Below are 25,576 nucleotides of genomic sequence, written 5' to 3'. Positions count from 1 at the left end.
CGGACACGGCATGACCCCCACGTAGGTCTTTCCTCTTCTTTTTTAACATGCAAACCTCTTGAGAAAATACAAAATTACAGTATTTCCCATTTCTGAAGCAGCATCCAGGCTCCATCAGGTAGCTCCAGAGTCTCCAAAGAGACTTTTTGAAGCCAGAAATGCAAATGATCAGCTTACCAGGAGGCCTGGCTCTTGCACATTCAGCCCGAACACAGGGACGGGGCATTCTCAGACTTTTATGTAACACTGATGCTTAGCAGCACTTAAAAATTGGTTGTGCTTGAGTCATGAAAACCAGACCAGAGAGGCATTATTATGGTTGTATGTTGCTCTCAGCCAGATATCCTTCCCCAGGTAAATGTAATTGCAAAGTAGACTGGAGAATCTGACATTCCTGAAAGCCGGCGCTTTGGGGGGACGTTCTAGGGTCCACCTGGGTCATCCTGGACTCTGGCTGGAAGGCAGAAGGGTTTGATAGAAAGGGCCAGAGGGTTGGGGCCTCGGCCTGCTGGAGTGTCTGTCATTCAGCATCCACGTACCATGTGTATGACATGTGACACCACGTCCTCTAGTCTCGGTGTCTTTACTGTGAGATAAGCCATTTGACCTACCTCATCGCTAGAGGCCCAGTTAGCTCAGACTAACACAGGGAAAATCTAGATAAAATGCTCAAGTGAGGTCATGGGCCATTTGCTTGCAAACCCCTCAGGACTCCACATGGGAAACTGGGATACTATATTTTTACCACACATTTCCACCTACTTATGTCCTTCAAAACGTCTTTACACATGTGTTAGGAAGAATTCCATAAAGTCTCCCTCCCCTATTCTGATTTACCTTTGTGCTATGTTCCTCTTCACCCCTCCTCTCCTACTAAAGTGTATTTGCCTCTGTGGAGACACCCTTAATCACTTCCCAGAGCAGAGTGGAGCTGCTGCTGCTGATTGGCATTTAGTTTGGGCAGAGGGAGGGAGAAAGAGTCCGCATCCACGCCTTCAGAAAGAGCCACCTCTTCATCATCTGTTCACCTTTGCCCACTTTGCTGGCCCTGCTTCCCAGGTTGGGGTGTCTTGAGGAGGAAAAGGATTTCAGTGCCTCCCCCAAGCCCAAGAGGCTGTGGGTGGATTACAGGAAGGAACCACCCTTGCCCAAGTCCTCTTGTTGCACCAGAAGTACCCAAGACCCAGGCCTCAAGTTTAGCAAAGCCCTGGAAGCGTACATTTCTGCAGTGCCTGGCAGGGCCCCTGGACCAGCCTGTTTCAATACATTTAAGCAGCCACTACATAAGATAATCTAAAAGTTAGGGGCACCTGGGTGGCCTCGTTGGTTAAGCATCTGCCTTCGGCCTAGGTCATGATCCCAGGGTCCTGGGATTGAGACCTGCATCGAGGCTCCCTGCTCAATGCAGAGTCTGCTTCTCCCTCTCCCTCTGACTACCACTCCCTGTGCTTGTGTGCACACATGTGCTCTCTCTCTCTGTCAAGTAAATAAATAAAATATTTAAACACACACACACACAATAACCTAAGTGTTAAGGAATTCACAGATTTTGGAACCTGAAATTTCATTCCATTTGGGATGAGCTTTGTGAATCCAGGGAAGAAAACCCCGTTAATATGGAGCATGGTCAGGGAGAAAAAGGCAGTTGGGGGACAGGTGACAGGTGTGAGGATGTAAGAGGTGGATGGGCTTCACGGCTATCTGGAGCCTGGGGGACCTGCCTGGGGGAGCCATCAGAAGCCATTGTCTCCACGGGCTGCCTGCCTATAAAGATTCTGCTTTCCTTATCCCTGGGGTTCATAAGCAGCTACTAGGGTTCCCACCTATTCCAGAGGAGGAGTTCCTTTTCCCTTGGGAAGCCTCATAATCCTTGGGTATTTGATGTGCTGGCAAGGATACTGTTGAGTATGAAGAGTTTTCTCTCCCTGAGAAGCCCTTCAATGTGTGAGGAGAAGAGAGTATTAGCAGGGAAAAAGCCACGAGACGAGCCATGTAGGTTTTTAAGATTTTGTTTTGTTTTGGTCTGCCTGTTGTTAATTGGAGTCATACATCATGATGATCATGCTGTTGACTCCTCCTTGACCAGATAAACCTGGGAAATTCTGGAACTTAGAAAGCTGATCGAGTGGGTTAATTTGAGAATAAGATGTCTCAAAACTTATGATGTACCACAGGGTAAGCAGAAAATCCCCAGGTTTTTGAGCTCTGATGACTAAATTTTCATGCTATCCTGTGAATGGATGTGATGACACTGGGCCATTGCTGGTACCAAAATTAAATGGATTCCTGGAAGTCTTGGGTGGTTTCTTATCCAGACTTCCTGCAGACCCAGAGGTGGATGCCTGTCTTACCATAGTCTCCTTTGTATTCTATGACTTTGCACAGTTTGGAGAGTAATACTGCTTTTTTCCCCTACAGAACATTGATATCACCAATTTCAGCAGCAGCTGGAGTGATGGCTTGGCCTTCTGTGCTCTCCTCCATACGTACCTGCCTGCCCATATCCCATATCAGGAGCTGAACAGTCAGGAGAAAGTAAGTCACCTGCCCAGTCACCCCTGGTCATCCTCTAGAACATGCAAGGGGAATTCCTGTAATACTGTACATCCCAATGGAGTGGTGTTTACAGACTCCAAGTGGAAATTAGGTTATTGATACCAGGCAGAGATAATTATTGAGTGTATGACGAGGTTGTAGGATCCCACCCTCAGTAAATACTTCGCAGTTTCCCTCATTGCCTAGAAAAATGGAGTGAAGACCAGTTTCCTGTGGTTGCTGAGAAGTTCCTATCACCCCTTTTTTTTTTTTTTTTTTGAGAGAGAGAGAGAAAACCCTGGTGAAATTTCGCCTTCATGGTTTTAAAACCTGGGCCAGCATTTTCAGAGTATTTCCAAAGAACTGGAAGCACCATCAAAAAAATTTCCCTGCTTAGATAAGCTTGAGAAACTGCATATTATGTCACATTCTTAGAGGTTCACAGTGCTCATTAGCACAGTAAAGACTTCAAGAAGTCCTACATTAAAGAAACCTATGTGGCTCCGTTTAACCCCACATAGGTCAGATTCATAGAATTTTTTTAAATTACCTACAAGAGTTGGCAAATTTTCCTGTTGGAGGCCAACTGGTAGACTGTATGTGTCTCTGTCACAACTACTCATCTACCATGGTAGCGCCCAAGTGGCCACAGATGAAACGAATGGGCATGCTGTGTTCCAATAAAACTTTATTTACAAAACCAGGCTGCCGGCCAGATTTGGTCCACAGGCTGTAGTTTGCCAAACCCTGACCTAGAACGTCCTATAAAATCATATTTCATAGAGTGTACTTAGGAAAATGCTGGGCCCTGCACTCATTCTCTCAAAAAATATTTCTTGCCAGGCATCATACACAGTAATAAAGACAATAGTGAACAATGCAGACCTGACCTGTTCTTTGCCCTCTAAAGTAGACAGTCCATGGGATCCCTGGGTGGCTCGGCGGTTTAGCACCTGCCTTTGGCCCAGGGCACGACCCTGGAGTCCGGGGATCGAGTCCCACGTCAGGCTCCCACCATGGAGCCTGCTTCTCCCTACTCCTATGTCTCTGCCTCTCTCTCTCTCTCTCTCTCTATGTCTATCATAAATAAATAAATCTTTTAAAAAAATAAAAAATAAAGTAGACAGTCCACAAGTGAGTAAACCTATTAGAGGTGATGTTATAAATAAATAAATAAATTGCACAAGAGCTATGAGAGAAACCTCATGCTGTGGGAGGGAACAGGTTTCCTAAGTTAGATCAGGAAGGCTGAGAAGGCCTCTCTAAGAGGCAATACTCTTCAGAACGAACAAGGAGCCAATAATACAAAGAGCTGGGGGGAGCTTTCCAGGGTAAGGGAGAGCAGCCAGACGAAGAAAACACCTGGGTACGGTCAGACATGTGGAAGGAGGCCCGCTGGCCAGGGTGCAGTGAGTGGCGAAGAGTGACCTGTGATGGTTCTAGGGGCCAGACCCTGCAGGGCTCCCATGGATGGCTCTGGGAAGGATCTGCATCTTGCTGTATCCTTGACGGGAAGTCGCTAAAGGATTCTAAATGGTGGAGAGACATATCTAGCCTCACAGGTCATTTTCTGAGATGGGGAAGGAGTAGAAATGCTGAAAAGTTCTGTTTTGATTATCCCACACACTTTATTTTTAAATAAAGCCCAAAGCATGGTCATGACATTGATGGTAATAATAACTGAACAGAGTGGTTTAATTTTTTAGTGTTAAAGTACTCCAGAGAAACAGAACTATTAGGATGTGTGATGGGGTGAGGCCCACCCACTCTATGGTAGGTAATGTGCTTTACCCAAAGTCTACCAATTTAAATGTTTATCTCATCTTAAAAATACCTTTATGGAAACATCTAGAATAACATTCTGGTACGATGACCTAGCCACGTTGATACATAGAATTAACCATTATAGAGTGTACAAAAATTTCAAGACGTAAAATTTATGCATGGTGCTTTGTTTGTAGTCTGTGAAGCAGGGCTGGACAGGAGTATTAAACATTTGGAAACAAAACAAGAAAACCTGTTCTGTTTTCAATCATGTTAAGTGGAAGATGTTCATGAAGTATGTAGTTTGCAATGTCATGCAGGCAGTTGGATAGCAAATGTGGAGTTTGGAGGGGAGATGAGAGCTGGAATACAAATTCAGGAGTCATCAGTGAGTAGGTTAAGTGCTGCCTAATTGAGTTGAAATGATGGAAAAGTTCTATATTTGTGCTATCCAATATGGTAGCCCCTAGTCCTATGGGCTATTGAATGTGGCTTTAAGTGACTGGAAAATTGAATTTTTAATTTTAATGGCTTTTCATTTAAATAGCTATGTGTCAAGTGTAGCTACTGTATCAAACAGGGTGGGTGTAGTTGATTTTTTAAGCCATGAGAGTGGAGATCATGTAGGTCCTAGGTCCTCAGGGAAGTTCTCAAGAAAAACTCATCTGTATCCACTCTACTACCAATGTTTCACTTCTGACACTTATGTAAATAGATGTGGGGTTTTCCCACACGCACACACCAAGCAATTCTGCAACACTAGCTGGGTGTCCTAAAGTGTGACTCAGTTCTGACACTCTCCACCTGGAGAGAGCATCGGGTCCCACAGGTTAAGGGCTGGGTCCCACAAGACTTCCCCCTCCACCTCAGCCCCCAGTGACCTGTAGCTGTCACCTGTGCTTCTGACTGACCAACTATAAACCAGAGGTTCCCATGACCCCTTCCTTAGGTTCAATAAATTTGCTAGAGTGGCTCACAAGAACTCAGGGAAACAGTCCACTTACTAGGTTACCAGTTTATTACAAAGGATATTTGAATGACACTAATGACCAGCCAGTTGAGGAGACCCCTATGGTAAGATCCAAAAGGAGAGCAGGAGCTTCTGTCATCTTGGACCTTGGGGTGCGCCACCCTCCCAACACACAGATGCATTCACCACCCAGGTGCTTTCTGAATCCCATCCCTTGGAGCTTAATGGTGGTTTCATTACACAGGCATGGTTTATTAAATCATTGACTATTAGTGATTGAACTCAATCTCCAGTCTGTCTCCTGTCCCAAGAGTGGGGTCAGGGAACGTGGGAGTGAACATTCCAACTCTCTAATCACATGACTGGTTCCCCTAGCAAGCAGCCCCCATTCTTAGGGTATCTGGAGGGTTTTGAAAAATCACCTCTTTTTTTTTTTTTTTAAGATTTTATTTATCCATGAGAGACAGAGAAAGAGGCAGAGACTCAGGCAGAGGGAGAAGGAGGTGCCCTGCAGGGAGCCCCATGCAGGACTCGATCCCAGAACCCTGGGATCACAACCTGAGCCAAGGCAAATGCTCAACCACTGAGCCACCCAGGCATCCCAAAAAATCACCTCTTTTTTTTTTTTAAGATTTTATTTATTCATGAGAGACACACGGGCGGGTGGGGGGGCAAAGACACAGGCAGAGGGAAAAGCAGGCTCCATGCAGGAAGCCCAATGCAGGACCCGATCCCGGGACTCCAGGATCCTGCCCTGAGCCCAAGGCAGGCGCTAAACCGCTGAGCCATCCAGGGATCCCCAAAAAATCACCTATTTAACGTAAACTCAGGTGTGGTTGAAAGGAGTTTGTTATGAATAACAGAAGACATCAATTTCAACTTTATAGTTCTAAAGCCATTTTTGGAACCGAGGACAGAAACTGAAAATTATAACAACAGATGCTCCTGTGGCTCTTACATTGGGAAATTATAAGAATTTTAGGAGCTCTGCCCCAGGAGCCATGCATAAAGACCAAATATATATTTCTTACTATAAATCACACTGTCAAAGAGGCACAGAGAGAAGGCTAAGGCATCTTGAGGATTCCAGTGCTTGTTATCTAGGTAGAGAGTGACCCAGCAGTGGGAACCAGGGCAGAGCAGCCAGCAAGGAGGATACAAGCTGGGGCAGTGTGGGGTCCTGTGCATCATGCCCCTTGCAGGCAGAGCCCACCTCCAGCAGTGACCTGTGTCATTCTCTTTGCTTTTCAGCCTCTGCCTTTTCCCTGTGATATTATGAAAATAATTGAGTAAAGAGTGGGCATAAAACAATTCAGAATAACCGGAGGACCGTAGTAAAACTATAGGAAAGAGACGTCTAAGGACTTAGGCACACACTATCTAAAGCAGGAATCTTCCTAAAAATGTGAAATATTTGTCTTCTGTCCTGCAAGGCATACCAAGGCTTTTTGTCCTCAGATCACTCCGGATCTGTTGGAAAATAATGAACATAAAGTATTTGGTTTCACACTTTGAATCACAAGCATTGCTTCCCTGTGAAAGTGCCTGTGATGCCCACACACCACACAGCCAGCTACCTAGTGACCTGTTGCGGATCTGGAAATATGCCGTAGAACAAGCCAGACACCACAGTGTACTCACTTCCTATTGTCTTTGTGGTACGTGGGCTCCTATTCTCCACAGGTAGGGTTGAATTTTTTCCCCCTAATCTAGGATGCTGTTCTCAGGGAGTACCCAGGTGAAAGACTTTGGGTCTGTGAGATTAATGGTACCCCAGGAAGTTCAGAAATCATAAGCTGTTCCTCCTTCCTAGTTGGAAGTGATGAAACCAAGCTAAGTTTGACATCAGTGTTAAATAGGGAATTTCTTATAAACTAATAAGGATGTCTTCTAAGACATTAAAGAGGTATGTTAGAGCCAGTGGAAGATTTGGACAGTTTTGTAATAGCATAAGAAGGGGATCCCTGGGTGGCTCAGCAGTTTAGCGCCTGCCTTCGGCCCAGGGCATGATCCTGGGGTCCTGGGATCGAGTCCCACATCGGGCCCCCTGCATCTCTCTCTGCCTCTCTCTCTGCCTCTCATGAATAAATAAATAAAATCTTTTTTTAAAAAAGCGTATGAAACTTCTTCCATGGGGGCTACTCAGATTCAGGTGATAGAATGGAGTATTTTCATGCAAGTGTCTGAAACAAAATGTTAACGTAAGAGGAGAAATCTGAACTTGGGATGCCTTCTGCTGGCTGTCACTTTTAGATGACATGCCCTGGCAGTGGCTGCGATCTCTACCAGGGGCTTACACTGTCCTGGAGCTGGAAGGGCTCTGGCCTGTGGGCAGAGCTAGGCTGAGTGAGACCCTTCCAGGCTTCCGCCTGGGGCACACTCCCTCCTGCTCCGGGTAAGTGGCAGCTTTCTCCCACCTGGCCACCTCTAAGTGGCCAGTGTTGTAATGAAAGAATTAGTAACAGTGCTTGGTCATAATAGCCCCTGCAGTATGAGAAAATGGACACTTATTATAAATGGTTGCTGGAATTGAAAATTGGTGCAGGGGCACCTGCGTGGCTCAGTGGTTGAACATCTGCCTTTGGCTCAGGTCATGATCCCAGGGTCCTGGGATTGTGTCCCCCATCAGCCTCCCCGCACGGAGCCTGCTTCTCCCTCTGCCTGTGTCTCTGCCTCTCTCTCTGTGTCTCTCATGAATAAGCAAATAAAATCTTTCTAAAAAGAAAAAAAATTGGTACAGTATTCTAATTATTTTTTTTTAATTTTTATTTATGATAGTCACAGAGAGAGAGAGAGGCAGAGACATAGGCAGAGGGAGAAGCAGGCTCCATGCACTGGGAGCCCAACGTGGGACTCAAACCCGGGTCTCCAGGATTGCGCCCTGGGCCAAAGGCAAGCGCTAAACCGCTGCGCCACCCAGGGACCCCAGTATTCTAATTATTTTTTAAAGCAAACTACATGCCCAATGTGAGGTTTGAGCTCACAACCCTGAGATTAAGAGTCTGAGTGCTCCACCAACTAAGCCAGCCAGTCATCCCCAGTGTAGCATTTTAGAAAACGAGTTGGCATTACATATCAAAAGCCATGACTTCTGGAATAACAGCAGCTGAAAAACTGGCTTAGCCCCTTCTTCCTCAAAACTAACCAAAAGGACTTGAAAATTAGCACAGAATAGGAGATGGCTGCCACAAGTTGGGCTCAATTAAAGGAAGCCAGGAGCCAACTTTACAGTTCCCTTCTCAGCAGAACAGAGAGCAGTGTTATGGAAACAAGTCTAAGGTTTCCACTCCATGCCCATAAATTTCCCTTAATTTGGAGGAAGAGGGCTGGCGGCTTGGGCAAGATGACCACAGATCAACAACTTTCCCAGGCCTTGACCACAGCCTGAGAGAAAACGTGCATAGCCTTGTCTTAGTGTTTTTCTGTGACCTGGTACCTAGAACAGAAAGTTTGCCTCAGTGTCAGGGCAGAGCCCTCAACATTCAGGAAAAAGATGTGTGCCCAGGGACAGAGGGTGGGACCGTGGGGAAATGGAAAAAGATAAAATTGTGTACAAAATCCAAATGCATAAAATCACAAAATTCTACTGGGAAACATAAAACATGAATGCTTACTTCCAGAAACATGACTCTCTGGATTATACTTAATTTACCAATCAAATTAAATCTTAATGTAACCCTAATGACTCTCAAATGAATTACAGAGGGGAGGAGGCATGATTAAGTGATTCTTAAGTTCATCCAGGTGAGGAAACATCAGAAAATAGCCAGAGTCTCAAAAAGAAGCTACAAATTAGTGCTAAATGTGGAACAGTGCCTTTAGAATTCTAGGGGGAAATGCAAGATAGTGCTGTGATTAAACAGCTCTTGGTACACGACAGCATATGTATGTCCAACATCTGACAAAGTGAAAAATAACTGAACTAACAAATATTTACCTTTGGGTGTCAGGAATCAATCAGTAATATCATTTTAATTACAACCTGTCAGTTGTTTTTTTCCTTAGACTGAAACCCTTGTTTGCATATTTGACTTAAAAATGTTAAGTGTTTTATAATAGTAGATAATCTATGTAGAAGTGTCATTTAGTTTTCTTTCCTAACAAAAGCCATATATTTTTTAAAAGCTGTGTATTCTTATTTGATAATTCCAATCTCTGTCCTTTTAACCTAGAAAAGGAATCTCTTGTTGGCATTTGAAGCAGCCGAAAGTGTAGGCATCAAACCCAGCCTGGTAAGTATCCTGTTTTATATCTTTGTGATACTTTATTCTACTTAGAGGAGAAAGAACTTTATGCCATCTACTAAACAATTTCTTATAGAACATTAAAATCTATTTGCTAAAGATCTGTTACTCATGATCCCTAATGTAAAAATATTTGTGGGGTTCCTGGGTGGCTCAGTTGGTTAGACATCTGACTCTTGATCTCAGTTTGTGTCTCAATCTCAGGGTTGTGAATTCAAGCCCCGCAACTTGGCTGAGTACTGGGTATGGAGCCTACTTTAAAAAAAAAAAAAAATTAATTCAGCTGATCTAACCACATATGATCTAGAGTTTTTTCCAAAGATTTCACTGTGGATAAATTTCATTTCTGGAAGCACAGTGGACTGAATTATCATTAAAGCTCTACTGTTCGGGACACCTGGGTGGCTCAGGTCTGAATATCTGTCTTTGGCTCAGGGCATGATCCTGGAGTCCTGGGATCAAGTCCCACCATCAGGCTCCCTGCATGGAGCCTGCTTCTCTCTCTGCCTGTGTCTCTGCCTCTCTCTCTCTATGTCTCTCATGAATGAATAAATAAAATCTTTTTAAAAAAAATTTTTTTTTAAACTCTACTGTTGGGTAGCCCCGGTGGCACAGCGGTTTAGCGCCGCCTGCAGCCCGGGGTGTGATCCCGGAGACCCAGGATCCAGTCCCACATCGGGCTTCCTGCATGGAGCCTGCTTCTCCCTTTGCCTGTGTCTCTGCCTCTCTCTTCGCTCTCTCTGAATGAATGAATAAATAAATAAATCTTTTTTAAAAAATAAAATAAAATAAAACTCTGCTGTTTAAGTCACCTAGAAATCTGATAAAATGTAATTATAAAAACATCAACACATAGTTGAGGTCTGAAGAAAGACTGGGAAATGACCAGATGTCAGAAATTCAAAGAAAAGTGAAAAACAGAGCCATGAGGCATAAACTGGAGTGCTGGTAGAGGGCATGTAGTAAAAGGGTACCTAATGGGTATGTTTTATTTAATGTCCACACAGGAACAAGAGACAAGGCTCTGAGCTCCCATCAGCAGAACATTAGTCCTGAGACCCTTGCACAAAACCCAGGCTCACAAAATGATGTTCTTAGTGAAAGGGAAAATAAAAAAAAAAAAAACCTCTACCTGCCAGTCTAGGGAAGTTATAAGGAAGCTTGATCTCCACCTTAGATTTTTTTGTGGCTGGAAAAAAAGAAAATCTGTAAGAAAAGAAAACCGACCCAGACAAAATTTAGAGTCCAAATTTATAATATCTGTGCTAGGGACACTTGGGGGGCTCAGTGGTTGAGCATCCTTTGGCTCAGGGTGTGATCCTGGAGACCCGGGATTGAGTCCCACATTGGGCTCCCCACTTGGAGTCTGCTTCTCCCTCTGCCTGTGTCTCTGCCTCTCTCTCTCTCTCTCTCTCTCTCTCTCTGTCTCTCATGAATAAATAAGTAAAATCTTTAAATAATCATAATAATAATATCATCTGTGCCACAAGAAGCCCCTTGTTTATACTGAGGCAGAATCTTCTGAGCTAGTAGTACAATGGCCACAGTTACACTCACAATCCAAAATTACAAAACACTCAAGAAAATGATCCAGTTGAGCTAGTCATCAGAGCAAACAAGAGGATCATCTACCAGAGTGTGGGATAATAAAATAATAAGAAAGAGACTACAAAAGACTATGTTTAAACATATTAAAGAGGGGATCCCTGGGTGACTCAGCGGTTTAGTGCCTGCCTTCGGCTCAGAGCCTGATCCTGGAGTCCCAGGATTGAATCCCACATCAGACTCCCTGCATGGAGCCTGCTTCTCCCCCTGCCTATGTCTCTGCCTCTCTCTCTGTATGTCTCTCATGAATAAATAAATAAAATCTTGGAAAAAAAACATATTAAAGAGATAAAAGAGGGAATAAAAATCATAAAGAAGGAGGATGGTACTATAAAAAAATATGGAGAAAAAAATAAAATAAAAAATAAAAAAATATGGAGAAAGGATCAAATGACACTTGTAGAAATAAAATTGGGAATTAAGAAACCCAGCGGAGTTGAAAACATGATTAGAAATAGCAGGAGAAAAAAAAAAAAGAAAAGAAATAGCAGGAGAGAGAACTCCTGAGCTGCAAAATAGAACTGAGGAAATTATGCAGAAAATAACACAGACATTTAAAAAGTGGAAAATAGAGGGATTTTATTAGTATGTATTCAAATTCAAGAAATGGGGGTGGGGTATGTGCCTGGTTAGCTCAGTTTGTTGAGTGTCCAGCTCTTGATTTTGGCTCAGGTCATGATCTCAGGGTCATGAGACCCTCCCTCTGCCCTTACCCACACACACACACTTATGCACATGTGTGCATGCTCGCTCTCGCTTTCTCAACATAAATAAATAAAATATTTAAAAAAAAAAGATAAATTCAAGAAATGGAAAATCCAACTAACAGTTGCTTAAACCATAAAGCTGTTAATTTTATTTTATTTATTTTTTTTTTTTTTATAATTTTTTTTTTTTTTAAATTTATGATAGTCACACAGAGAGAGAGAAAGAGAGGCAGAGACACAGACAGAGGGAGAAGCAGGCTCCATGCACCGGGAGCCCGACGTGGGATTCGATTCCGGGTCTCCAGGATCGCGCCCTGGGTCAAAGGCAGGCGCCAAACCGCTGCGCCACCCAGGGATCCCCCCTAATTTTATTTTTTAATGAGAAGTCCAGAAGCAGGATTGGTTCACTGCTTCTTTTTTTTTTTTTTTTTTTTTTTTAAGATTCTGTTTATTCATGAGAGACATAGAGACCTAGGCAGAGGGAGAAGCAGGCTCCCTGCAGGGAGGCTGACATAAGACTTGATCCCAGGACCCAGGGACCATGACTCAAGCCAAAGGCAGATGCTCAACCATAAGCCACCCAGGTGCCCCAACTGCTCAATATTATAAACAAGGATCCCAGAGTGTGTCTTATCTGCAGCCCACCATCTTTAACCTATTGGCTCTTTGTCCCCACGTCCTCTGCAGTTGAACATGGTTGCCAGGCTCCAGACATTACTCCCATCTGCAGGACAGGAAGGACAGAGAACAGATAGAACAAGTGCCTCATATCTTACCCCTTTGATAAAGAAATCAAAAAGTTTCCAGAGTCCCTGCAGCCCATTGGCAGTACCCTGTTACTTGACCAGCCCAGCTGCAAGGGAACTTGAAAAAGTAAGCAATTTATATTCTCCATTCTCTTTAGCAGGAAGCCTACAAAGGATAGAGAGGTTCAGAATGACTGTTAGATTAACCAACTGGTAGTGTCCATTGCAGAGTTTAAGAGAGTGGAAGATAAAATCAGACAATTTCTAAGTCCCATGATCAGTGGAAATTCCAGAAGAGGAAAGAGTGGAAGAGAGAATATTTAAAGAAATGATACCTGTAGTTTTTCCAGAATGTTGAAAGACCATAGATTCTTAACCTCAAATAAGATGAATCAAATGATACAATGACTCCTGCATCTGGCTTCCTGTGTGGAGCCTGCTTCTCCCTCTGCCTATGTCTCTGCCTCACTCTCTCTCTCTCTCTCTCTCATGAATAAATAAACAAAATATTTTTTTAAAAAAGTGAAAGAACCTTAACTATTAAGAAATTGAATTCATTGTTTAAAAATGTAATCATGCGCACCAAAAATCCCAGTAAGTCCAAATTCTGTGAAACTTTTAAGAAACAGATGTCCCTATCACATAAATAAAAGGCTAGAGAATTTGGAAAGGAGGTGACATACATGTCTGGCCAAGATGGAATAACAGAAACCTGATTTATCTTCCCTTCTAAAACACTGAACAGCTACCAAGTAACAACAGATAATCAACGTAAGGAATCAAAGAAGAAATGAGAACTTGTTAGATGATAGTCTACGCGGATATGTTTTCCTCTGTAGCATTACAGCTAACAATTGCTTTTTTAACATTTTCTCCCTATTTTTTTTTTAATCTGACACACTACAGGAGTTAGTGAAAGCTAGGAATGATATCATCTTGCTGAACTAATTGTCAGAGGCAGCAGTTTCATTTTTACGGATGTCTGAGACAAGATACTGGCAAGCATAATAATTAATCTGAAAAACATTTAGGGAGCATGTTTGTGAGCAATGTAACTAGTTGGTGCCATCCACAAAACAGAAACTTCCCACATTATTAAGTTTGCTTTGCAGTATCTTGATGTGGATTGAAAAATAATCTTTAATTACACATGATAACTTCTAAAAATATATATATATGTATGTATATGCAGAATTGGCAGCAGTAATAACCCCAAGCCTTTGATCAAGATCTATTGTAAGATTAGTGAGGAAAAAAGTTCACTTATATGTGTATATCCAAGTAAATATAGGTTTCTGGTGTAGCATATTAGCAAGGATGAGATTATTTCTTAAATGAAAGCTCGATCATGTTTTCCCAATTTTACAATGCGTTCCTTCTCAGCCACAGTGTAACATAGAGGTTTAGCCCACCAAGTGTGAGCAACTCTTCAGAGAAAGAATAGGTGAGAGAGGACATGTGGTATCATTGCTATTACTGAAAAGACAGTCAGAATGTATGTCCTCCGAGGGTTGATGTGTTTGTATCCTGGTAAACAGAAGACCCTCATGCTGAGTCATACCATCTGTTGGGGTGTTGCCTACTGAGTAAGCCACCCAAACAGTCACTACACACAGAGATCAGGACAGGGAAGTCTTTACAATTCAGGATTTTATGAGGCTATCAAAATGATTCCTAAACTGAGCCTGCTCTGTAGTATAAACTTTATGAGGTATACTTAAAGAATTAATGTGAGTTTAGCATTATGAAGTATGAAAATGTATGAAAAATATTTTTTGTGTTGATTATGTGCCATTTTCTTTTTAAGATTTTGTTTATTTATTTAGAGACAGAGTGTGTGTGCAAGCAGGGGGAGGGACAGAGGGAGAAGAGGAGAAAGAGAAACAGACTCCCTGCTGAATGCAGAGCCCAACCCAGGGCTCAATCTCACAACCCTGAGATCATGACCTGAGCTGAAATTAAGAATTGGATGCTCAACCAACTGAGTTATGCAGGCGCCCCCAGTCATTTTCTGTGTGTTGATTCATTGAGTCCTCTCCAAAGTCCTGTGAAGACAGATGCTCTTTACAGGTGTACCACTGAGGCAGGCACAGGTCCATAAAAGGTCATACACTAGTGACTGGCAAAGGCAAGAGTCAACCAGGCAGGTCTTCTCCAGAGCCCACGTCTCACCTACTGTATGACCTTTCATCCAGGACAGCCATGTCCACATTCTGGGCTCTTAATGCACAATGTACTCAGTACTATATAGCTCATGCAGTGTTACATTGTAATATATCTGATTATAGGGCTTATCTCCATCCCCCCGAGACCATGAGATCCCAAGGACAGGAAGCTTTATCTCTTTTTTTTTTCAATTTTTTTTATTATGGTAAAATACATGTAACATGATCTACGCATCTGTCACTTAGCGCCACACTGTCCTGATTCATACAACTTGATAGATCATGAAATCAAGCCTTCCAATTTTATTTTTTTTAGAATTTCTTTGGTTGTCCTAGTGCCTTTGCTGTATACATTTTAGAATCAGATTGTCAGTGTCAATCCCCCAGAAAAGCTTGCCAGGGTTTTGATTGGGATTGTGTTCTATCTATAGATCAGATTGGGAAGAATTGACATTTTATCAATACTTAGTTATCTGATCCATAAACATCGAATACTCTCCATTTATTTAGAGATTCTTGATTTTTTTTAAAGATTTTATTTATTCATGAGAGACAGAGAGAATGCCAGAGATACAGGCAGAGGGAAAAGCAGGCTCCATGCAGGGAGCCCGTGGGGACTTGAAACCAGAACCCCAGGATCACACCCTGAGCCAAAGGCAGATGCTCAACCACTGAGCCACCCAGGCGTCCCTTGATTTTTTTTTTCAAGATTTTAATTATTTATTCATGAGAGACACAGAGAGGCAGAGACATAGGCAGAGGGGGAAGCAGGCTCCCCACAGGCACTCAATCCCAGGACCCTGGGGTCACAACCTAAGCCAAAGGCAGGTGCTCAACCACTGAACCACCCAAGTGCCTGCTTCTTGATTTTTTTTCATCAGTGTTTTGTAGTTTTTTGCATATAATGTTTTATAAGCAAGTTTTAAAAAATTTTTTAAAATTTAGTGCCATTTAAATGATTTGGTTTGGTTTGGTTTCACATTTCAGTTGTTCATTGGTGGTATATAAAATAGGAAAGCTATCGACTGAGATCTTGCTAAATTTGTGTATTAGTTCCAATGGTTTTTTGTTTTGTAGACTCTGTGGAGTTTTCTACATAGATGATCATGTCATCTGCAAATAAAAACAGGTTTGAAAAAAATAAAAAAATAAAAACAGGTTTGGTCCTGCCTTTCCAGTCTATGCCTTTTGTTTCTTTTTCTTGCCTTATTACATTAGCTAGAACTTCTGGCATGGTGTTGAATGGGAAAGGTGAGAGAAGACATCCTTGCCTTATTCTTTTCTCCTCATCTTAGTGGGAAAGTATCCAGTCTCTCTCCATTAAGTCAACTTTCAGTTTTTGTGTGTATCTTCTATTTTTCTAGCTTTTCAGGAGTTTTTGTCATGAATAGTTGTTGAATTCTGTAAGCAGGCATATCTCATTTGTGTTTCACTGTATTGAGCTTCACGGATACTGCATTTTTTTTTAAGATTTTATTTATTTATTCATGAGAGACAGAGAGAGAGAGAGAGGCAGAGACACAGGCAGAGGGAGAAGCAGGCTCCATGCAGGGAGTCTGATGTGGGACTCGATCCCGGGACCCCAGGATCACACCCTGGTCCCAAGGCAGGCACTAAACTGCTGAGCCACCCAGGGATCCCCACATTTTCTTTTACAAACTGGAAGATTTGTGGCAGTCCTGCATCAAGCCAGTCTCACCTCTGTTGTGCCAACAGCAGGTGCTAACTTTGTGTCTCTGTGTCACATTTTGGTAATTCTTGAAATTATTGTTTATAATTATATTTTTATTATTATTATATTTGTGATGGTGATCTGTCATCAGTGATTACACCTTACTGAAAGCTTAGATGATGGTTAGGATTTTTTTAGCAATAAAATATTTTTTAATTAAGGTATGTACAGTTGACCCTTGAATAGCATAGAGGTTGGGGGACACCAATCCCCCCCATGCAAATATCTCTGTTTAATTTTTAACTCCCCAGAAACTTTGCTAATATCCTACTGTTGACCAGAAACTTTACCAATAATATCTATTACAAATATTTTGTATGTTTTAGATATTATATACTATATTCTTAAAGTGAAGTATGTTGTTAAGAAAATCATAAAGAAGAGAAAATATGGGCAGCCCGAGTGGCTCAGCGGGCTCTCTCAGTGCTTCTGCCTCTCTCTCTCTCTCTCTCTCTCCCTCTCTTTCTCTCTCTGTGTCTCTCATGAATAAATAAATAAAATCTTTAAAAAAAAATGAAGAGAAAATATATTTATAGTACCATACCGTATTTATCCCAAAAAGTTCACAAATAAGTGGATCCACACAATTCAAACTTGTGTTATGCAAAAATCAAATATACATTTTTGGGGTTTTTTTAGACACATGCTGTTGCACACATAATAGACCACACGTAATGTAACTTATGTGCACTGGAAACTGAAAAAATTCATTTGACTTGTTTGTGCTGCTTTATTGTGGTGGTCTGGGACCAAACTCACAAATATCTTCAAGAATGTATAAATGCTTTTTTCTGCATCTGTTGATATAATATAATTTTTCTCATTAAGCCTGTTAAACTTTGATGGATGTTGAACCTGTCTTGAATTCCTAATGTGAACCCCACTTGATCATGATTCGGTTTGCTAATATTTGTTAAGGACTTTTGTGTCTGTGTTCATGTGGGACATTGGTAGCTTGTAATGTTTATGCCTGGTTTGGCGTTAGGGCCACACTGGCTCTGCAGAAGGAGTGAGGAAGTGTGCCCTCCTCTTCTATTTCCTGGAAGAGAATGTGTAGAATTGGTATTACTTCTTCCTTAAGTATTTAGCAGAATTTGCCAGTGAAACCATCTGGGCCCAGTGTTTTCTATTTTGAAAGGTTTTCAGCTACTAATTCAAATAAATGTCCCAGATTTTTGTTTAGGCAGCATACTCTCCCTTCTTCTGAAATGTGCTCCATTGTTCCTTCAAAATGTTTGAAGAAGTATTGACAATGTACAGAGTATTTTTATTATTGTTATTATTGTTATAATTTTATATTTATAAAAACAATTTTTTAATTGTTATTACTGTTAGGTTCAAGCATGTGATAAGATAGTCTGAGTAAAGCCGTGAATTCTTTTTTAAGATTGTATTTATTTATTCATGAGAGACAGAGAGAGAGAGGCAGACACAGGCAGAGGGAGAAGCAGGCTCCCTGTGGGGAGCCGGATGCAGGACTGAATCCCAGGACCCTGGGATCATGCCCTGGGCTGAAGGCAGATGCTCAAAGGTGTGATCCTGCACCACCTGGGTGTCCCAAAGCTGTGAATATTGATCAGATTCCCATGTCCTCTCTGAGACGGAAGACACATCCTTCCTTGCCAGTGATATGCTGATAATTTTTTAGCGCAACCAGGAAGCAAAACTCATAAAATATATTTAGATGTCGTGGAGACAAAATAAATGGCTGGTTACAGGTCTCTGTCACCATCCAAGAACATATGTGCCAAATAGGTTCAGCCTTGATTTTTCCACCACATCCCTGCTCTTGGCTTTACATCAGAGTCCTTTCGTACTGTTCTCTCATGACTACAAAAGAATCCAAACTCAGTCCTGCAGTGAATTATTTAATACGTACAGCAGCACAAATTTCAGGAACATGTGGCGGCTGCTTGACGGAGCAGCCAGCCCTCCTGCCTGTCACTCTCTGGCCTCCACTGCTTGCTTGCTGATTCCCCACTAAAGCAAGGGAGAAGCAACCACAACAAACACTAAGTGGTCTAATACTCAATTCTGATAAGACAGGGGTTGCAGGTTCAGTTGGTTCAAGGCTTTCGTGGTAACCCCATTCGTGGGAATTCACCTCAAGGCACGAATTCAACGGTATCCCACAAAGGTGCTTATCACAAAGTTGGTCGTGTGGAGATGTCACATTAGATGTCATGTCGATTGTGAGGCAGTAGTTCCTTGGACTCTGTGCATCAACTGCCATGACAGCCAGCATGGCAGCTTGTAAAACTGCATGTGGAAAACATTAAGTAGAAAAGCACAGAGGGCTCCTGAGTGGCTCAGTCAGTTAAGCATCTGACCTGACTTTGGCTCAGGTCATGATCTCAGGGTTGTGCGAGTGAGCCCCACATGGGCTCTGCGCTGGGTATGAAGCCTGCTTAAGATTCTCTCTTTCCCTCTCTCCCTCTGCCCCTCCCACCACCCCCTAGCTCTCTACCTCTAAAACACACACACACACACACAGAGTGCACAAAAGTGTGTCCACTTGATGGAAGTATGAGAGAACATAAATGTACATTCCAGTATAACTTAGAAAAGTGGAAATCATGCTATGATAGTGGAATTATGGGTGACTTTCCCTTTCCAAAACATTTTTTTAATGCTGTCCTGTTATTAAGATGAAATGGGCCAGGAAGTCAGATCTAGTCTTTTTAAAAGGGATGGTATCAAAATAAATAAATTAATTAAATAAATAAATAAATAAATAAATAAATAAATAAATAAAAGGGACGGTATCTCCCCATTAAATAGGAATAAACTGCTTTTCTTTTAACATTTAATATCACTTCAGTGTTGCCTACACCTTCCATCCAAGCAGGTGGAGGGTTTCTAAGCAGTACCAGCCCCAACCTGAATCCCAGCCCTTTTGTCAGGGGTGGGGGTCTGTGGTGTTCCCACTGTGACCTCGTCTTTTCTCCTGCAGGAACTCAGTGAGATGCTGTACACAGACCGACCTGACTGGCAGAGCGTGATGCAGTACGTGGCCCAGATCTACAAGTACTTTGAGACATAAGCCTGGAGGTCCTGAGAGCACGCCCTGCTGCCTGCAGCTTGTCGTGGAAGCACCTGGTCACTTTCCACAGGCCCTGCTCCATCCACCACCCACGACGCTCAATCCAGGGGGACCAACACACAAATGAGAAACGGAGCTGGGTTCCACCTCACACCCGCTTTAAATCCAGATGCATTTGGAGTGTCTTGAGGAAGCGTGCTCTCCCACGGGCCTCCTTCCTTCCAGACCTAAGGGTCCTTGCCCAGGCCCACCCCACAAGAACCCAGTAGGACATCTCCAGTGACACGGTGCCATTTGACGCATGAGCTGCTGAGATTCACAACAAACACTTCCAAATCAGTCATATTTTCATGAAAAATCCAGCCTTTTGCCTTGTTAGAAACTTTGCCCTTCCCACCGCCCACCCCGTCCAAAACAGAAACAGCCAACCAAACACAAAAAGACATTTTGCTCTCGAGCAGCCTGGAGACACATGAGCCCCGCCTTTTTTGGGAAATATGCTTATTTTCCAGATTCCAGTTTTGACCCTGGAACCTGATTGCACTTTTTCAAACTTGCTGTCACTTATTGGAATCTTTGGATGGAAAGGAAAAGGCGTGAGAATATAGAGTAGCCCCTGGGTGATTTGCTGCTGTGTCCCCGGGGGGTGGCCTGCAGATAGAAGTGTGTGTCTGTGTGCTTGGACGCACTCACGCTCAGAGCTCCGGTCGCTCACAGGCCGAGAGAGAGACGTCAGCCACTGTCCCCACCCTTACCCCCGCCTTGTCCTCCTGTTCATTCCTGGTACCATTCTCGCCCACACCCGTCTCCCCTGGGTACAGAATGTTCCTCACATGCGAAGTGGCCTGTGCCCACCCAGGTCTTCATGAGTTTGCACACATAGGCTGCAGAGGGGTATTTCCTGGGATACTGGGCAAACAGCAAATGTGAATGCTATTTCAACTCTGGACTTGGTGTTTAGAACCTCATCAGGCCCCTCACATTTGCTTGGCAAAAGCAAGCCCTGAGTCTCCTATCCTGCTGTCACCCTTAGTGGCAGCGGAGCCCTTCCCAGAGCAGCCCAGGGTCACCTGGAAAGTGCAGGTGGGCACCTGCTAACTGCCTGCAGTGTGCTCCTGTTGGGCACATCGATGCACATTACCCAGCGCATGTGACTCCCACCTGCTGTCAGGGGACTTGTCAGCACCCACCACCTGCTGGTACGAGTGCCCCTCTGACAAAGAGCCATCCTCACCTCTGGCACTGGCAGTTACAGTACTGCGTCATTTTCAGGTCTATCTCTGATTTACTGCTTGGTCAGGCAACCTGGTCCCTGTCCTGGAAGAGGCATGACCAGTACCACCTCAGTACAGGTGACAGCTTTGCCTTGCAGAGGGGCCATCCCTCCTCCTCGAGCGGCCACAGCGGCCTGCTTACGGTTCTCCTTTGGGGCCTGAGATCAGAATCTCCCAGGGAGCTAGTTAAAAACACCCCTATCCCCAGCCTGCCCCATCCGTTGACTCAGAGTATCTGGAATGGGACCAGGGAACTACTATGTGTGTTTTCACAGTTCCCTGACAACCCCTGAGAGGAGAGAACCCCTTCCTCTCACTCCCCAGGGCCGGGCCCTGAGCATAGTTGCTAAAGACGACCCCCTAAGTGGCTCCTTCGTTTTTGCATGGAGGTGGAGAGGCAAAGTCTGAACAAATTAAATTTACTCCTTCCTGAGGAACGTATCCAAATGGAAGATATCCCATGTTGCTCCAGGCACCTGCCTTTTGTTGACATAACTGATGCATTTTCATTAACTCAGCGACTGCCTTGGTCTCTGTTGCAGTAGGGAAAGGCAACATCCCAGGCAGTTGGGGTGAGCTGTTGCCTGTGTGTTTAATCTGGGATTACCGCAGGGTTTCTGTGGGAGAAGCAGTTGAGGTTCTTGGGATACCTGGAGCGGGTGTTCAGCATTACCAGGGCCCTGTTTTTAGTGATTATTGTAAATGAGCCTGAAGATCCAGCTCTGGGTGAAGCAGCAGCGTCTATGCAGTGGTGATGCTTCTCCTTCCCCTTGCCCTACACTGGAGCCTGCTCCCTTCAGGCGATAAAGAAGGAAAGAAAGGCCGTGGGCGATTTATTTTTATAACTCAAAGAAGCTCCTTGGCTACCATTTTCTTTACCAGTGGGCATGCTTCTAGAAGGGGAAGTGCGTGTCCTGCTCGTGGGTGGCATCGGGGGCAGGTCTAGCCCTGCAGGCCCTGGGAGAGGAACCAGGCCTTACAGCACCTGCAGGACCTGGGTAGGGGGGCTGTCCCGGGCCACCTGGGGCTGGGCTGCAGGATGGGGTTTTTAGATCGATTTTTAGCTGAAGAGCTCAGAGCACAAGGTGAACATGGGAACTTAATTGAGAAAACAAGGTAGGGTCAGCAAACTACGGTCTCCGGTTTCCTGTCCTGAGGCTTTCCGATGCTGCAGTAGCCACTTTGGTTCTCTCCTGCCTTCATTTAAAGTCATTGGTGTTTCTGTGGATCCTCTTTCTGTAAAATGTACTGTTCTTATGTAAAAGACAGATGCAAAAGGCAAGACCCCGAAGAGCAGAGGTGGTTTTTAAAGCCGTGAAGAGCTGTCCGTGGCTTTCCTTGCTGTGAGATCCCTGGGCGTGAGCTCTGGTGCCAGCCCCCCGTCCCCCCCACCCCGCATTAGCCATTCTGAGGAACCAGGCAAATGCCCACTTCTGGTGTCCTATTCCCTTCTCACTTCAGAAATGAGGTTAGTCTTTGGTTTTTGTTCTTTATTCAGCTATTGTTTCCTAGCTTCGGTTGAGACCAAAGTGTCCCAAAGCAAAGAGCCATCTGGCGGTGACCAGTATCTGCGGTGTTTCCAACCCCCCCAAGAAAACAACACTGGCCGTTCCTCTGAAGCCCCCCAGTCCCACTTCCTTGTCGGGGGAGGGCAGGCATTTCAGAGCCTGTGGAAGGAGAGGACTTGTGTCTGCAAACCCATTTGCCAAATCGGCGGCAGCTCCTCCATCCCCAAGCTGGAGCGCCATTCGGCACGAGTCACCGGCGACGTGCGGTCAAGAATATAGCCTAGCCACGTTTGCAAAAAGTATTTTTAATATTGCATCTGCCCCGGCTCCCTGGGTATTTCACTTTTCTGACCCAGGTTAGACCTTGGCTAAGTCTCTAATATCCTCAGTAGCTCCCTGATTTTAACTACATTAGTTGAATGCACTTGATACATCTGTGGCCTCGTTTCTACAAAGGGCACCCCCAGCGCCGGGAGGACGGGACACACCCACGTGGTGTATCCAGCTATTAATGCGGAAGCTGGGATGTGTGGCTGTGGAATATTTCTAATAAATCTATTTTGTTTCGGTCTGATTGTGACTTTTTCCCAGTGACACTCCTTGTCATTGTCAGCCTTCCATCAGAATGGCAAGCCTCATGCCGACAGGCGCCTCCTGATCTTTATTGCTCATTGGGCCCATGGTCCCCGCTGAGCTCTCGCCCGTGTCACTGGAAGTTATGGGAAAGGCCCGGGGTCCCAATGGCTTTTCCGCCTCCTCGCATTCGCAACCCTCCTGCTGGGACTGCCGTTCCTTGTCCCAGTGACCCGTTGGGGGGGAGGGTGCGCACGGGTGCTGCAGAGCTGGGACGATGAGCCGGGATCGGGCCCGGAATCCGCAGGTGGGGATTGAGGAGGCACAGTCCATGTGACCTCCAGCAGGAGCAGGACGCCGGTGTGTCCAGACCCTGGTCCGCCCTGTGTGCTCTTCAGGCCCTGTGGGGGGTCACCCTCACTGGCGTCTTGGGTGACCAGCCCCGCCCACAGGAGAGAAGGGGGGCTGCCCACCCTGGGCCCCAGGATCTTCACTTCTCCCTCCGCCTGGGATCATCTCACCGTCACTGAGCTCGCCCTCCAGAGGGACTCTCCCTTCTTGGAGAATAGCAGTCTCTGGGGCTTAATGTGCACAGAGCCAGGACAACAGCCGCGGCTCGTTTTCCTCTGTGGGCTCTCAGGCCATGGGAGAAGGTACCAGACCCAACACCCAATTACCAGCAGTCACCTGCAGCTCCTCGATCTACACACACCACACGCGTGTGCACACGCACGCACAGGCATTAGAGGGATGGCCAGCATCTCTGCACCTGCAGACTGGTCCCTCCCAGAGTTTGGGGCCCAGCAGGAGGGTTCCCATTCTGCGAGCCTAGACCCCTCTGTAAATGAAGCACATCCCCCAACACTTGTGTCCTGTGTGCTGACACAGCCCACGTATGTGGAGTCGGGCATCAGGCAAGAGGCTCCACAGTGCCTGATGCTGAATGGCACTGTTGTCACCCAGTCGGTGGTCGTGGTTCTCCGGGGCTGTGGAGGATGGGGAGCCGCAGGCTGTGGGGCCTTGACTCTATCACCTAGGAATCTGGGATTTCAGAGCAGCCAGATCCACATCCTGTGGAGCTGGCCAGCACCCAGCCGTCCCACTCACCACTACACTTGGAGGGAGACCGCTCTCATCAGCAAGAGGACTGGCTTATTCTTAAGCAGGTCCTACTTGACACCCAGCCCCCACTGATTAGTCAGGGACAGGCACCTGACACCACGGCAGCTAACCACTGGCTGGTTAGTGACCCGTGAAAGGATCTGGTGTGAAAACCAGGCCTCAAAGACAGGACAAGGAGGCCCAATGGTAGGCCAATCTGATTTTTCAGCTTGGTAATTATTAACTAGGAAATACAGAAAGATCTCGTTGGTTGTTAATTGGAGGACACACAAGAGTGTGGTGGGTAGAATAATGGCCATGAAGTCTGTGGTGCTTTGTTACAGCAGCAACAGGAGACTAATACAAATGTGTAGCAGAGGCCCGTTAGGATTGCAGCTTCAGAGAAAGGGCTTTGACCCCAGCGCTAAGAGGGGGACAAAAAAAAGTGGCTCCTTGGGGCCCCACAGACCTGAATCTGAGAGGGGGCCTCTCTTTAAGGAGTTAGGATCTAAAGTCAGAATAAAGGTGGAAATCTCAGGGAGCCTGGCTGGCTCAGCTGGAAGAGCATGCAACTCTCTTGATCTCAGGGTCATGAGTTTGATGTAGGGATTACTAAAAAACAACTTTTAATAATAAAGAAGTTAGAGATCTCTTTTTGTCAAAGTTACCCCTGAAAGCTCCTTAGGAAGATCTCGTCCTGAACATCTACAAATTCCCCTCTCTTGACGCCGCCAAGTTTTCCTCCAGGGATGGAATGAGCACCAGCTCAAGACGATGGCTTGCAGTTAGGGCCATATTGTATCCCAAACAAACAAATATAGCGTAAAACACTGAAGTTGTATTCTGTCCTAAGACTCTCACTAATGAGTGGCTCACAGGACCCAAGACAGTGGAAGGGAGTGACATTTGTCCCATGCCTCTTCATGCTTGCTCCAGGGCACATGATCACGGATTGGAAGCAGGTGGCAATTGTCACACTTTTTTTTTTAAACCTTATGTTTCCCCCAAACGTAAACATATGTGGTAGACTTTGTGGGAATTAACTTTTTTTTTTAGATTTTATTTATTTATTTATTTATTTATTGAGAGAGAGAATGGCTGGGACACAGAGGGAGAAGCAGGCTCCATGCAGGGAACCCGACGTGGGATTCGATCCCGGATCTCCAGGAACACACCCCAGGCTGCAGGCGGCGCCAAACCGCTGCGCCACCGGGGCTGCCCAACTTTGTGGGAGTTAAATGTGAGTTTGAAATGCCTCTCCAGGACTGAGTATGGCTCATCTTCCTCAGCCATGAACATCCTTGAGTCTGAGATGGCCGGCCTAGGACTCCCAGCCCAAGGAGGTCTGAGACTCTGCCCTGGACCTGCCCTTGACTTGTCCTGTCAGGCGAAGTTCCTTCTCTGGCTGGATGTGTCCTCTAAAACAAGACTTTCCAAAGGGTGGCCATGCCTTGTGAGGTCTCGAGCAGTAATACAGGAAAGCTGTGGCTCCCTTTTCCCATGTTCCATTTTGTTTTGCTTCGTTTTTCTGATACAAGGGTAATGACACGTTTAAAGAGTGGTATAAATAGTAACCCAGATGGACAAGTGGGAGGGGCAGCAGGGTTCT

General features: G+C 44.8%; 1 protein-coding gene across 6 annotated transcripts in view; it reads left to right on the top strand.

The window, feature by feature from the left end:
- The window catches only part of SPECC1 (sperm antigen with calponin homology and coiled-coil domains 1), a 279,082-nt gene extending 256,218 nt beyond the window's left edge, over nucleotides 1-22,864 (top strand). For all 6 annotated transcript variants that reach the window (XM_026005582.2, XM_072730488.1, XM_072730487.1 and 3 more), the window contains 3 exons: nucleotides 2,419-2,535; nucleotides 9,442-9,501; nucleotides 19,422-22,864. In XM_026005582.2, the coding sequence (XP_025861367.2) occupies nucleotides 2,419-2,535; nucleotides 9,442-9,501; nucleotides 19,422-19,511 (267 nt within the window). In that variant the 3' untranslated portion in view covers nucleotides 19,512-22,864. The remainder of the gene's footprint in view (nucleotides 1-2,418; nucleotides 2,536-9,441; nucleotides 9,502-19,421) is intronic.
- Nucleotides 22,865-25,576: the final 2,712 nt, after the last annotated feature.

The sequence above is a fragment of the Vulpes vulpes genome, chromosome 12 (assembly GCF_048418805.1).
Source record: "Vulpes vulpes isolate BD-2025 chromosome 12, VulVul3, whole genome shotgun sequence".
NCBI classification, from domain to species: Eukaryota; Metazoa; Chordata; class Mammalia; order Carnivora; family Canidae; genus Vulpes; species Vulpes vulpes.
This window is presented reverse-complemented; position numbering and strand designations above follow the sequence as displayed.